This window comes from Diadema antillarum, unplaced genomic scaffold, assembly GCF_040938485.1.
Source record: "Diadema antillarum isolate AM-2024a unplaced genomic scaffold, OU_Dant_1.0 scf00000032, whole genome shotgun sequence".
In the NCBI taxonomy this organism is placed as follows: domain Eukaryota; kingdom Metazoa; phylum Echinodermata; class Echinoidea; order Diadematoida; family Diadematidae; genus Diadema; species Diadema antillarum.
In genome coordinates this window covers 715,529-731,226 of record NW_027270921.1, presented here as the reverse complement: position 1 = coordinate 731,226, position 15,698 = coordinate 715,529, and the positions used below count along the sequence as shown (strand labels likewise).

At 40.3% G+C, this 15,698-nt stretch overlaps 1 protein-coding gene across 1 annotated transcript in view; it reads left to right on the top strand.

Moving 5' to 3' along the window:
• The first annotated feature begins 3,538 nt into the window (after positions 1-3,538).
• Positions 3,539-15,698, top strand: part of LOC139742148 (trafficking protein particle complex subunit 11-like) — a 35,244-nt gene continuing 23,084 nt past the window's right edge. The window contains exons 1-9 of the mRNA XM_071652720.1: positions 3,539-3,802; positions 7,451-7,623; positions 8,726-8,796; positions 10,077-10,191; positions 11,882-11,981; positions 12,459-12,532; positions 12,879-12,975; positions 13,682-13,815; positions 14,966-15,107. Of these exons, the coding sequence (XP_071508821.1) occupies positions 3,539-3,802; positions 7,451-7,623; positions 8,726-8,796; positions 10,077-10,191; positions 11,882-11,981; positions 12,459-12,532; positions 12,879-12,975; positions 13,682-13,815; positions 14,966-15,107 (1,170 nt within the window). The remainder of the gene's footprint in view (positions 3,803-7,450; positions 7,624-8,725; positions 8,797-10,076; positions 10,192-11,881; positions 11,982-12,458; positions 12,533-12,878; positions 12,976-13,681; positions 13,816-14,965; positions 15,108-15,698) is intronic.

The following is a 15,698-nucleotide window of genomic DNA, read 5'->3' as shown; positions in this document are numbered from 1 at the left end:
AATAATCCATGTAATCCATTACGTAATAATGAAGTCAGTAAACGAAAGATTGGTGGATGGATGATGAACCCTGAGGTTGATGAGATCTAACTAATGACGAAATATATCAAAGAGGATTTAACAGAAATGATTTCAACTTGCGCTTAAAAGAATGCAAAGAAGGGGAATTTTTTATTTCACAGCTTAATGAATTCCAAAATCTAGGACCGGTGTATATAAATGTACTCTGAGCTAATAAAGTTCTCAGGAGGGGCAAATGAAACTCATTAGATTGTCTAGTCGGATAATTATGAAAAAACTGATTCCGTGGAAACATTGAATTGAAAATACTGGGAAGTGCATTTGCATTGTAATTAAACATAAACTGACCAAGCTGAAAAAAATACAAATCTTTAATTTTCAAAATCTTATATTTAGTAAACAATGGCTCTGAATGGGAAATCCATGAGGTCCTCCATTCTGTTCTCTATTCTCTATTTTCCTGAGGAAAAGATGAGAGCAACAATAATAGACCACTAATTTAACCACCCTTTCCAATAAATCAATCGGTGCTGTACTTTGTTGTTCTTGTTGTAAAAATAACAACCCCATAGCATGAGTGCCCCATGCATGCTATGTAGGCCTAGCTATATTTCGGCTAAAAAATCGTATCCCCTTTAGTGATCGGTTGAAAGAACTTAACGAGATGATGATCTTATTTTCAGCAGGTTAATGTTGGCCTGTTTGACACTCCATTAGTCTAGAAAATGAGGTCACTTTTTATGACGACATTTTACAAATAGTAAGTAGCCTACACCTTTGTGAAAATCCATGATGTACATCACAAAGCAATTCTGACATAAAGCGCACTGAGCAGCACTTCGATATGGTGGTGAATGAAGAAACCGTAACCATTCAATACACAACTTCTCGCCTCTTTCTATAAAACAAACATATACTCTGCCTGATTTTCTGTTTGTTTGTTTGCTTGTTTGTTTGTTGTTGTTGTTGTTGGTTTGGGGTTTGTTTATTTGTTTGTTTGTTTGTTTGTTTGTTTGTTTGTTGTTGTTTTTTTTTTTTGGGGGGGGGGGTTCTGTGTGTGCTATGTGACTCGGTGCCTCCAAAGTAGGACCTACTATTGACTTTGGGGCTGTGTGGCACTAAAAAGAAATAAATATCTTCAAGTGTGAGCGCAGTACGGTAAGGTTGTGTTTTTGCGCTGAAGATTTTGTTCTTGTTGTTGTTGTTTTGTTTTGATTTTCTTGTCAGGTGCAGATACCTGAAAGTGTAATGGGAAAAATGAGCTGAAGACCTTTTTATTTCTTTTTTTTTTTGCTTGTTAGCTCCTGAAACCCGGAAGTGCTGGGCCCCCACTTTTGAAAACGCTCCGCCGGCTCTGAATAGTGCTGTTTTGGAGTCACCTCTGCCCACATAGTCTTCTCCCAGAAACTCTCGAGGCAAAATATTTCAGTATACAAATATGCTTTGCTTTGAGAGTTTCTGGTTAAAACTATGGGCAGAGATCATCTTCACTAATTCACATTCCAAAACATTAAAAAAAAATAATTCCAACACACAGTGCGCTTTTCTGGTCCCAAGGTCTGGAATAATCTCCCAGCCCATTTAAAATCTGCACCTTCTTTGAGTCTATTAAATGCCATTATAAATCGTCTTTCTTTTTGAAATAACAGACCTTTTTGCCGATATGGTCAAGTTTGTGGATATTTCATCTCTCGGGGCCTGGTGACGAGTTACTTTAGTAACCTGTACGTTCTAACGGCACTTCAATACTTGGAATCCACTTTGCATACACTAGTTGTTGCTGTGTCGGGCAGGCCTCGTGCGAGCTTTCAGGTTGCCAGGAGCAACCTTTGTTAAAATGACATGACATGTATAAAATTTGAATATATCGGGAAGGGTGTTTATTCACAATCCAGCTGTATGGAAACAGTGCATTTCACTCATTGTCTTGCGTACAACTGTGCAGAGGTTTCAAATTACTAGCATTTATAGAATATGTAACGTTTAACTTTGATATATGCAACTTTTGCTAAGCTGTAGCTCGTCACATATTTTCATACTTACTGTAGCCCCTCTGTTAGACTGCAATACTTGTTTTTGAGGAACATATCTTAATATTGCCATGGGAACTATTATGTTTTTGTTGTTTCTTGTGTTTGTGATGCAATATATTTTTGTTAGGTAGCTCACCACAAGCTCTGCTTTTTTGAGGTTGTGCCTTCCTTGTACAATCTTATGTATGTGATATACAACATGAAAAAAATGAAAAATAAATGTTTTACAAACTTGAACTTGAACTTGAGCGGTGACTCCGAGTGAACTATTCCCTGAAGGGTGCTGCCCAGAAGCTCGAAATTAGGCAAAGCATTTGTTTTATATTTTGGCTCAAAAATTTTAAACAAAAAAAGGAGGAGAAAAATGGACCAAAAAATATGCGAGGCGAGAAGTCGTGTGGTGGGTGTGATATGTTGCGAAGGGGCCCTACACTGACCCCTAAGAAGCACTGAGACACGATGGCAAACTGCTTTGTGGCGTTACATTTTGTTGGAAATTGTTTCATTTCACAGAGTGACGGTGCGACACAGTGCGCTATGTCAGAATTTCTTTGTGATGTCACAATAGTAATATCGTTTTACTTTAAAAAAAAAATGTATTTCACTTGTGACGGTGTATACAAAGCTGTGCACGATTCAAAATTGCTTTGTGGCATCATTTAGCAAATAATACACTATTTGCAAAGTGTCGTCAAAGAACCGACGTCATTTTGAAAATAGTACTTCATGGAGTGTCAAACATGCCAACATTCTGACATTGCTGATCAAACCTATAATCACGTGTAACTCTTTCCAGCAACCAATCAATAGAGGATAAATTTTTGATCAAATATATAATTTGATTTATATCACTCATTTGCGTTCATGGAATAAAGCACCACTCTTAAGACACGACTTTTTTGTTTTGTTTTAAAGGATGATTTCCTTCCTCGTGCCATTCATTCCCAATTCACGTAATGATAAAATACATTCTCACCCCCCCCCCCCCAAAAAAAAAAAAAAATCACACATAAAACAAGACAAGATCATTGATACAGAGTACCAGTACATTAAAAAAAAAAAAAAAAAAAAAAAAACCCGCTTCTACTGTACGGCATGAGTAGTTTTGACTCATTGATCGAGAGAGGGGAAAAAAAAAAACACAAAACAAAACGCGACACCAACCAAATATCAGGGCCACATACTAGTACTGCATAAACTCAGAGATTCCTGAAGGCTCTCTGCATAAATTTACGAGAGGCCGCCATCTACGATGAACCTGGTACAGTGTTTAGTTGGAAGTAAGTAATGGGGGTGGTTCGATTGATGCACGGAGCAGCTGCCTGAATTAAGGACTCGTAAGGTGAGATTGTATTGAAAGGTTGAACCATATTATGTTTTTAAGTGTAGTTCCTTTCAGGTCTAAACAGAGATCATTAGTAAACATAGTTGTTGATGCTGGGATAGTGAAATTATGTTTTCATTGGTTTACCTGTACAGAAACAATGAGTGAACAAGATATTGCAGGCACGGCGCAGCCAGCCCCTGCATCTGCAGCGACATGTCCCGTGCCTGGCCCGGGGAACTTGCCCGTTGAGCTCACTTCTCGTCCGGTGGGCCTAGTCGTCCTGACGGGTTTGGATGTAACATACAATGCTGTTCACAGAGCGATATGGGATTCGTTTGGAGCGAACAGACGACCAGAGCGTGTACCGTTAAACTTCAAAACTCTACCTGCTGACCATGAATACCCAAAATGCAGATCGAAGGTAACGAATTAATAGTAGATTTTTACACTTTGAAGCCTGGGGTGGTATTCTGAGGTCGTAATTAAGTCTGTAATTAACTTCGTGATTAAGTCGTGAAGTTAATAGGCCCTTAATCATGGGCAAAATCGGTATTCTGAGGACGTAATTAAGGTATGATTAAGTCCCCTGTAATTATCTTAGGTTCCTCCCATCTAATTGTTATTCCATCCAATCAGACGCGTTGTTAGAAGCCAAAATGATGATTACACGCGCAAGTATGCCCTCAATACGCGCTCCTGCACGCCCCCTGTAATTACAACCAAGAGCTCCGTGCGCACACTCCGGTATTTGATTACAACCCCTCACTTACGCACGCGAAGATCTCAACCTCTTTGCTCACATAAAATGACAAAATTCCTCGAAGATCGGCTACTAGTATATTTCTTTTTTTTCTCTGAATTCTACGGATACCATGATAACAAGATTCAACCGCTCCTCGGTTACCGAAGACGGTAAGCATCGTTGTGGCAGAGAAAACACGATGAAATGCGTGATATCGGAGTAGTTAATGACACTCTTTGGTATCATTAAGTTTTCCATTAACTTTCATACTTAATTACACCCTCAGAATACCGATTCGTAATTAACTCTGTGATTAAGTCCTCTCAGAGGTGCACGCGCATTGATACGCGCAAACGCGTAGGTCCTTCCCGCCAAAACGCTTGTTGCTATGGTAGTTAATATACCCCCTACTTAATCATGCTCTCAGAATACCAATTTGGTAATTAAGTGCTAATCAGACACTTAATTAGCTCTCAGAATACGGCCCCTGGAGTTCATTCGACTGGTGCCACTGTATCTACTATTTGCTAACACCGTATCTACTCCATATGCGATCCAGACACCGAATCGTTACATCCACAGCCCGAACATGCTCTATGTTTAGGCTGGTCACTGTTGATAATTACAGGCCAGATTTAGACACAATGGCCCATGCTCACAAAGGCGGTTTAAATTTAATCCATGGTTTATGCAAATTTCTTCTGTGTAATGCACTTGTCAATTGTAGTCCCGGGCCCTGTTTCATAAAGTATAGCACATCAGAACTTATCACCAGTCGCTCGTAAGTTGTTCGTAACTTTACGAACAGCTTTATGAAACAGGGCCCAGGCCTCTGGGTACCCGGGGATGGCCGGGACTTGCATCCCACTTGCAATTTTGGGATGTTACACCACCCAGCCAAGTCCCGGCCAAGTCTCCGACAGGTCGGGCAAAATTTTCACGGAAATCCCCCGCTAAGTCCCCGGCAGGCCGGGCAAAATTGAAGTTGAAATCCCCGGTCAATTCCCCGACAGTCCGGGCAATATTTGTGCAGAAATCCCCGGCCAAGTCCCCGACAAGCTGGGCGCATTTGCATAGAAATCCCCGGCCAAGTCCCGACCCTCAAGGCCCGGTCACACGGCCCAAAAAGTCGCGTAAGTTTGCATGAATCACGCAAGAAATTTGGTTGTGCGTGCTTGTCCGTTGAGAATTTTTGCTGATTTACGCGATGAAAATCACTGATGAATTGCGCAAGAACTACGGAAATATCACAAAAAAATCACTAAACCACGCACTTTCAGCGCATAGGCACGCAAAGGCCCCAAATAGAGCGAATTCGTGGTTGTGCGCGACGACTGAGGTCCACGGAAAATCACGCATAATCTGCGCTTTATCACAATGAATTGCGTATGAATCGCACATGATTTGCACATGAACGTGATAGCGGCAACATTTTCGCAAACGATCACTGATATTCCACGCATATTTCGTGCGTTTTTCGCGTAAGAACAACGCAAACTACGCAAAAATTACGTAAAACAGTGCAATACTGCCTAAACTTTTACGCGAAGCCGAGTTTTGAGGACCTATGACACTGCCCAAAAGTCGCGTAAACGCATGAATCACGTAAGAAATTCGAGCCTTATTTACGCGATACATGCGCGATTTGCGCATTTCATGAGTTTGTCTACAACGTGGAACCTTCGTAGTTGTCAGCCGATGTGCGCCGGAACGGCGCTTTACGCAATTCCGGCTATAAATTCGCATAAAAGTTTACGCATTATTGCGCTGTTTTACGTAATTTTTGCATAGTTTGCATGGTTCTTACGCGAACAATGCGCGAAATATGCGTGAAATATCAGCGATTGTTCGCGAAAATGTTGCCGCTATCGCGTTCACCAACGACTCTCCACTGACTATTGACATAAATAATGACGCATGTTTCGCGCTTGCTCTAACACCTACGTATCACTGAAAATCACTGAAAAAAAATATTGGTGTAGGCCTATGTATCTCTAACAGAACACGCAAATAAGCGCATGTAATACTTACGAAATACTGATCGATGAATCACTAATGTATCACTAACAACTCACGTATGATTGGCGCTATATTTTTGCGTGATCTTTCCGTAGTTCTTGCGCAATTCATCGGTGATTTTTCATTGCGTAAATCAGCGAAAATGGTCAAATTCTCGACAAGCACGGAAAACCAAACTTCTTACGTGATTTATGCGATTACGCAACTTTTGGGCGGACAATACGATCGAAGGTTCCACATCAGAAAATTCGTGAAATGCGCAAATCACGCATGTTTCACGCAAGGCTCTATTTTCTTACGTGATTCATGCGTTTACGCGATTTTGGGGCAATGTTACCGAGTCCTCAATAGCGGGGAATTGCTAGTCAAGCGGAATAATTTATGGTCACATTACCGTACTGGAAATGGTACAAGTCATGGTCAATTCTCAAGCAAAATCTGGCTCAATCCCGGCCAAAATTCCCGCCCCAAATCCCTGCCATTTGGTTGGAGCGAATTTCCCCCGACAAGCCCCGGTTTATTCCCCACCCACCGGGGCAAAATAAGTGAATCTCCCCCGACAAAGCCCGGTCCATTCCCGACCCACCGGGGCAAAATAATTGAATTTCCCCCGACAACACCCCGGTACATCCCCGGCCCACCGGGGCAAATTACGTGAATTTCCCCTTACAAAGCCTGGTCTATTCCCGACCCACCCGGGCGAAAAAAATGCTGAAATCCCCGCCCAATTTGGTTGCAAGTCCCGGCCATCCCCGGGTACCCATGGGCCGGGACTACAATTGACAAGTGCATAAATGCACATGTTGGAATGCGTATGCCAGCAGACATTCAGTAGTAAATTTTAACCACATGTTGATGAATTTATGTACACATGTGCATGTGACAGGTAAGCCTATTTCCCGCTTATTTAACTCCATGGACCGTTTGTAAACTATGGTTTTGATTTAAACCACAGTCATGAATACAGGCCAACATGTCAATGATTTTGTAACTGTCTCTTTACCTCTTTCTAGTCTATATGGTTGTGCTTTCATTGTTAGTATCACTATTATACCAGTGCCAATAAATGCAAGACTTGTGCAAATGCTGTCCCTAGGTATGCCTATCATGATCTTCAGTCTCACATGCTCACTTTGACCACTCACAGACATAAATTTGACACTACGTTTCAGGGAATAGGAGATTGGTTAATGAACATGATATCCCTGTGTCTTAAATCATGCATACATTGTTGTACATGTTGTGTCTTCTTACCGATGATAGATAGACTCTCAGTGCTGACCATCAGCTTTTGTTCTGTTTATGCAGCAGAGAACGTCGTATGAGTGGTACATCCCCAAGGGCATCCTGAAGACGGGATGGATGAGAAAACACCTGGAGGAAATCCCTGCCCTGGTCGTAGTCTTCTACGACCTCGACTGGGACGAACAGCAATGGAAGGAGAAGCAGATGGAATGTGCCACAAGGGTGGAGGTTGTGAGGTAGGATTGTTCTTGTGACTAAATTTGTATCTCTTGGATGTATGGCTATGTAGGTACTATGCAATAGGTTGAAGACCCTGTAGTGGGGATGCCATATAGAGTGGGAAGGTTGGCCCAGCTCGGGTACATTCAAGAATCCCTGTAAGAAATGTGCACAGGTTTAAGACTAATCTCTATGTAAGTACACAAACAGCTGAAGCTAGTGTCTTGACTGGAGTCCACCGTTAGGCCTACCGATGAATGTACGCTTCAATATACATATTGGCTGACTGGGGTTATTTGTGGTTTTCAAATGTACCCCAGTGGGCAGTGAATGAAATGGGTAATCCATGAATCCCCACGGTCCTGGGTCTGTTAGTATTGCACAATGAAATGAGTACTTGGTAACAAATTTAGAACTGTCTCTCAAAGACAAAAGATGAAGGTATTGCATAAATTCTTATGAGTATATACCATGTGAAGATATAGTGTCCATATTGCATAGTCCCCCCTTTTTATAATCCATTTTGAGTTATGCAAACTGGGAAGACGACAAAGCCGGCAATTGGTGATGGTGATTTTTTTATACTTTTTAGATGATGAGATGAGACACTACCATACAGGGATTCAATCACCCAGTAAAATGCATGGACTATTTGATTTTGATAATTCTGCACCAAATCATTTGAATTGGAGAGGATTGAGTCTATAGATGGTTTGGATCTTGCATAATCCCATGTGGCAATTGATTTAGTAGGAAAGTGAAAGGAGAAGGGGTCGCTTAAAGTATTACTGTATATGCCATGTATTTACAGCAATTGTCATTTTTCGCAAATCAGGATTCCGCGACAATTTTTAGTGGTCGAATTCGTGATCGTGGAGTATAGTAATGAACAGAAAAATGTATGCATACATGTTTCATTCATGTTTTGATCAGAGTTTATATTTTCGCATGTTGTTAAATTTGCGAATAGCACCCGACTTGCAAAATTCGCAAAGGCAAAACCCCATAAAGTATAAGGCATATACAGTGCACCATGACATTGGAGGGTATTTACGAGCAAAGAACTGACACAATTTGATTTGAAAAGATTCTAAATTTATTATTATTTGCTTTAAACAGAGCCAGTCTGCATGGCAGGTGTTCAAAGGTTGCAGTCGTCCTTATCCAGAAAAATGCACCTCTACCCCCAGGTAAGAATACATTGGAACATCAATGTCCTCTTTAAGATATTCATGTGGCAACAAGATATATCTACAACAGTCAGTTTGAAAGTCATATGCACACTATATCCTATGATTTTATGATGTACTGGTAAGTGATCTTAACCCTTTCCTTGCAGGAACCTGGTACACCAGGTTTCCATAGTGTCATTTCATATATAATGGGAACCTGGTCCCAAGAATACCTGGTATAGCATGTTCCCAAAATACCATTCTGAGGTTCCCAAAATGTAGACAGGAGTGTCGGTATTTGTGGCCTAAATTCATGTTAATTTGTGTTATGCTGACCAGAAAAATGATTTTGAGCAGAAGTTTCTTCTATCAATCTTCCTCTGTATCAAAATTGCATGTATTGTTGTCTAATTGACCTTTTCTCAACATAGTGTGCACTTGTTTTGCTGTAAAACTTGTATGAGGACGTACCTAGCAATCAAATCTGAGCCCTTACAGTGTATAGCAAAAAAGTTTGTGATCCCAGCGCACGCTCTATTCATATGTCACATCAGATTGATATTTTGCATTATTTGACGGCGCATACAGTTGACTATGAAAAGGGGATACATGTACTGGTTGACTGCTTTCACACAAGCAGATTACCAGCCTGTCCGTTCTTTGTCAACAGGCAAAAAGAATCTCATTCGGGGGCATCGAGGATTCTTGGAGAATTGTGAAAGGAAATCATATAAGTAACGTTAAAAAATTTAATGCTATCTGAAACCACAAAACAAGAAAAGGTGATATATCATGTCATTAAATATGTATAATCTAAATAAGGGACATTAAAGGGGACTAGTTGATCAGTGGGAATCAGTGGAAATGCTTGATTGTTCCAATCCTTATGGGATTCATTCAAGAGTTCATTGTATATCTATTGTTGTGTGAAAATGATTTGCTTCAGAACGGTCTCATATTCAAGTAATGTGCAGATTAATGCTCCGTCACTGACCAGGGACGCTAACCTGGAAGCATTAAACTGCACATTACTTGAATATGAGACCATTCTGAAGCAAATCATTTTCACACAACAATAGATATACAATGAACTCTTGAATGAATCCCATAAGGATTGGAACAATCATATCCCAGCATTTCCACTGATTCCCACTGATCAGTTACTAGCCTTCCCCTTTAGTGTCTGAAATGACAAAAGAAAAGAAAAGAAAAGAAAAAAAATGGGATAACATTTCAATGAGATGACACAATTATCAGTGTTCCATCCATCATCATCTCTTGTCATTTTCTGCCTAAAGGTGAGGATATGGTCGCAGCCGAGAGAGCAGCGGCGCTGTGTGCCGCTTGTGAGCTGTCCGCCAAGTCCCTCTTTGTTCTGCCTTGTGTGGACCACCTGCTGGGATACACCATCAGGTTAGTCATCTCTTCCTATTCAGAGGATCAGGTGTATTCTATAGCATACTGTACCATACCATACCCATGCCAGAGGAGCACTTGAACACTCCCTCACTGTATCGCATCAAACCTAGCCAAAAGCAGACCACTTCCCAATGTGCTCCAAAAGCGTACCATACCGTACCAGAAATTGGCATGATAATGTGCGGAACACACACATACATCATGATGCGAAGAGTTGATTTTCTTTGATCAGAACGCCTGTATGTAGTGTAAAATCACCAGGTGGATGACCCTGTTGCTATAAAATATGCAAACCCTCTGACTCAAGTCCAAAAATGACTTGTGAGGTATGCTTTCTCTGCAGAGCGCTGGACTGCTCCCAATCTGGCATGGAATGGTACAGTATAGTATGGTTTGCTTTGCTTTTGAGCACTTAAAAGCTAGAACTCGGCCATTGATTGTGTAGGAAGATGAATTTCTCCCATTTGTTAACCTCCAAAAAGATGGAGATGATAATGGAACAAAGGGTGGAAATGGAAAACAGAAGAATGGGCAGGATCAGTGATACAGATCAAACTTTTGATGTCTTCAAGTTTATTTGCTACAACAACCACTCTGGGTCTTTATTAAAGAAGAAGTGACTGTTGATAAAAGTGTCCATTATGAATACAGTGTAACAAAAGATATGAGCTACCTGGACAGAAATGAAGAAAGTTATAATGACCCCTTAATAATCTGTAAAATAACATTAAATGGGAACCCTCAAAATGTACATATTTATTGTTCTTAATGGCACACATGTAAAAAGAATGAACTGTTGTACAGTGCACTCCCGTTATAACGAAAACGGTTAAAACGAAATTCCGTTTACAACGAAGTAAAAATTCAGGTCACAACATTATCTACTCTATGTATTTTTATTGTTTATTTGTTCAGTTATAACAAAATTTCGATATAACGAAAGAAAACTGCCGGTCCCGAGGACTTCATTATGATGGGAGTCCAATGTAGTAGTTAGAAAGGTAACCTCATCCATGCGCCTGCTACATGAGACCAGTCCACATCTATACCCTCTAGTCCAGAAGTGAGACAAGGGAGGTTTAATCAGTCAGGCTGATGAGGATCGCTTGCAGAAAGCACAGAATGCTGCCTCTAGACTTGTGTACCATGTTTGTTTACCTTCTTATGCCACTCCTCTCATATGCCAACTCCACTGGCTGCCAGTCAAGGCAAGATTATTATTTTTCAAGCTTCTCCTTCTGGTCTACAAAGTAGTGAGCAGTAGAACTCCAGAGTACATTGGGTAGTGTCTGGTACGATATTCTCACTCTAGGTGCACTTGTCTCTCATAGTCAGTTACCATCACTCAATCATGCGCCAACAAACTAGCTGGCGTTGCAGCTTTCTCCTCTACTGCTCCTAGACTGTGGAATGAGCTCCTTCCTCTTCTGAAATCATTACCAACACTGGATCACTTCAAACAAATTTGAAACCTATCATTCTGAAATGCCTATATATGTGTACATGGACATTGTGTATGCACTGGACTTGTACTGTCACTCCCTGGTAATTTGTACATATTATTTTATCTCCTATGGCGACTAGGGATGACATCTCATAGCACTTTGTATCCAGTGGAAAGGGCGCTCTAATAAATTATTATTATTATTATTAATGGTAGAGTACTCCACTTATCTGTTTGCAGGTTGGAGAATGCCTTCTATGAACTCACCCAGGCCTACTACCATGGGGAAGCAAGAAGAGTAAAAGCGCACAAGGAGTTCCTCAATAAGACAACACATCAGGTATGGGCTGTTGTAGCTTGACAACCTGCTAATTTACTCAAGACTTACAAGCCAGTTTGTTTATGTGTTTGTTTGTTTTGTTCAATGATTACTAAAGTGCATTGTTTGTTTGGGTGTTGTTGTTTTCTTACATTATCATTTTTATCAATGAGATATGAATGTTTTACCACTTGTGTCACCGATGACGTAAAGTTTAGACAGAAGTCAGATGCGGATCTTCGTTCTTTTCTTTGCATGCTCTGAAAGTTTTGGGCAAGCTCAGACATATTATTTGATGCTTGTTGCCTATTATTGAGAATTGTTATCCCTCTTCCCTTTGATTTGTGCTTTGATGAAAATGGAGCTCTGGATATGAGTGTAAATGTAAATATCAACATTTGCAACTAGCTTGTTGAGGGAAGGGAAATGCAAAGGCTTTAGACCCAGAATTATGGAGGCTTGGCTATTTCATGGAGATACTCTGTCTTTGTCCCACAGCTCCTCTTTGTTCGACATGCCTTCAAGATTGGCTTCTTCAATGAACTCAAGCAGGATAGCCACAATGCACTGAAGTGAGTATGAATTGAAAATCAAAATCCATGTTCCGCCGACATTAAAATGCTGTCAATAGTCAATGCGGTCTGTGTTTTCAAAGTCTAGATAATTCTGGCTTGTGATTACCTCTTTATTTTGAGTTGTTTAAAGATAGATGAAGACTTTCCATGATCTTATATGTGCAATTTTTTTTTTTTACACAAACTAACTAATAAAGATTCTTTCAATTGATGTCAGAAATAGCGATACATAACACATTGATGTTGCTAGAGGATGAATGATTTACATGCAAGCTTTTAAAACACACTTGTTATGCATAAGATTGGCTTGCTTTCAGTCACCTCATCATTTTTTTCTCTACAGGCAATACAAGGCAGCCTATGTGCATCTGACGGAGATTAGGGCTCATGACACAAACATGCTGGAGTTAAAGACTATCGCAGGATTTCTCAACTACAAGGTAAAGTATTTTAAATGGAAGCTGAAATTGCCCTAATGGAGCTTGTTGTTCATTCAAGGACAATATGGTGTTCTCCATTTCACAGAGTACTGTATACGCCATGTAATAGTGAGTCTAATTATTATTATTATTTTATTTATTTTTTTTTTGCGAATTGGGACTTCCCATCAATTTTGCGAGTGGTTAAATTTGCAAATGTGAAGTACAGTAATGAATGGAGAAATGCATGCATGCATGTTGCATTTGCACTTGGTTCAGAGTTACTTTCTTAGCATCTTGTATAAATTTGCGATTAGCACATGAGTGGTGAAATATGCAAAAATAAAAACCTCCCAAAATATGACTTATACAGTACCACTTGCACAGTAGCAGCATTAGGTGTTAATTGATCAGCAATTTCATTGGTGTGTGTTGTTTTTAATAAGTGCAAGTGTCTTCACTAGTGCCATGATTTACCTGCTATTTAGATGGTTCTAGGACAATTGCCCCGTGGACAATTACCCACATCCTTCCCTTGACCCTAACCCTAGCCCTAATCTTTACTCATGCCATTACATACCAGTATCTATAACCAGGGGTTGGGGGAGGGGAGTAATTGAGTAATTGTCCTGATATGGACTAGATATATAGTTGTAAGCATGAGCCCTTCATGTCTATGATGCAATTAACCTGCTTACACCTGGATCCTTTCTGTATTGCATACCAGGTCTGCCGGCTGTGCTTCTTCCACAATTCCCCTCTGGATGCCATCAGCCAGTTTCGCAAGCATGTGGACCTCTTCAAGAACAAGATCGGCTGTGCCGAGCTAGCATTCGAACACTCGGCATGGATGTCCAAGCAGTGAGTTGATAATCCCTTTCCTCCTTTTTCCTATTGCATGATTCAAAATATATCACTGCCCATGTCAACTGGTGTCACATTTGTTAGTTAATTACTGTTTTACCAAACAGGGAATAATTTTCCTGGTATTGCATTGCAATTTGCTATGCATTTTTACACCACTGCTACACAAACTTACTTTTGTTTAGCAGTTTTCTTCCATAAAAGTGTACAGGATACCATTTGAAATATTGTTCATCAGCTGTAATTGCTAATCAAATTTGAGATGGAAAATTATTCCCTGCCAAATGTCGAATTTTTACAGAGCTGATAAAGTCTTTACAGTAGAAATGTCCATGTTGGAATCTAATTTGATTATTCTTGCATTCCATCACAAATGTTATAGTGTCTTTTATGTTGATTGAAATGAAGGCTTATATATCGTGTGCTGCCCCTGACAGGGATGCAATTCATGAAATCATGTTTTCTTTTTCTCCTTTGATGGAAATAAATAAACTATTGAATTGAATTGAATTAAACATACTCATTCTGTAACTGTGAGTTACAGTCATACTGTGGATATACAGTAGTAAAATCAATTTCTCACACCAGAACCACTGCATTTGCAAATATTGCAACCTGAATTTATTTTAGTTGTTATTCGCATGTTGTCGAGACACCAGCAGGTTGCCTCTGTTGTGACAGTGCTTTGTGAATCAGGGCATAGGATGTTGGAAGCAAATCTGTGCAATTCAAATTCATGAAATTCTTCCATCAAGTTGTTTTTTTTTTGTTGCAACTGATTGACAAACTATTCTTCATTGACGTAAATGAGCACTGAGTTGATCTGTGTTTAGTAGTGGCCATGACTAAAGAAATCAATGGCATATGATGCTTCAGTAGAATTCAAACCTATGACGTCCTGATCTCCAGACAGGTGTCTTATAGACGACCGAACTTCCGCCCGACAGCCAGTATTGGTTGTAATCCTTATAGCACGCAGTGAGTACTGCGTAATTATTCAAATTCATGAAATTCTTCCGTTGAGTTGTTTTTATTGCACCTGATTGACTAACTGCCCTACATCGACATAAATAAATCTGTACAATATCTGGAAAATCTTATATGATTACATTTTCTTCCATGCATGATTGTTTGCTGTGACTGTTAGGTTCAGCATCTTTGGAGACCTGTTTGACGACGCCATCAAGCTGGGACTGACGGCCATCATGACCCAGCACCCTGGCTTCTATTACCAGCAGGCAGCCAACCATGCCATCGCCAGGAAGCAGCTCTGCAGAGGACTCTGTCATGTAAGGTTTATCTTCACTACTGCAATTCTGTATGTTCCTTGCTGGCGTACTCAACTGCGAATTGGAGCCAACAGCCTTTTTTCATGGCCTGAAACTTTTGTGAATTGCTAATCATTAAAGGGGATATCTCACTGAGCAGCAAACATTTGCGAACGTAGCGAATTTAAGATTTGCCAACTTTTCTGACGAATGTTTGCGAAAAATCAAGGTTCGCTTCTGCCATTAGCGACAGTTAGCAACTTTTAGCGATGTTTAGCGACAATTAGCAACACTTCAGCGAATGTTTGCGAAAGTGTTTGCGAAACACAGTTGGCGACTATTAGCGACTGTTAGCAAATGTTAGCGACAATTTTGCAAATGTTAGCGACAGTTTGGCAAATATTAGCAACTGTTTGCAAATCCTTTGCGACAATTTGCAAATCCTTTGCGACAATTTGCGAATGTTCTGGGACTTAAAAGAGTACCAGGCGACTATGGTATGTATAGTCAGACCCATAAAACGAACATACAACCTTCCACCGAATTAAGATCTCTTGTGACAACCGTTCAAGATGGATTTCCAGTATATGGAAATACCTTTCTGCCAAGAAG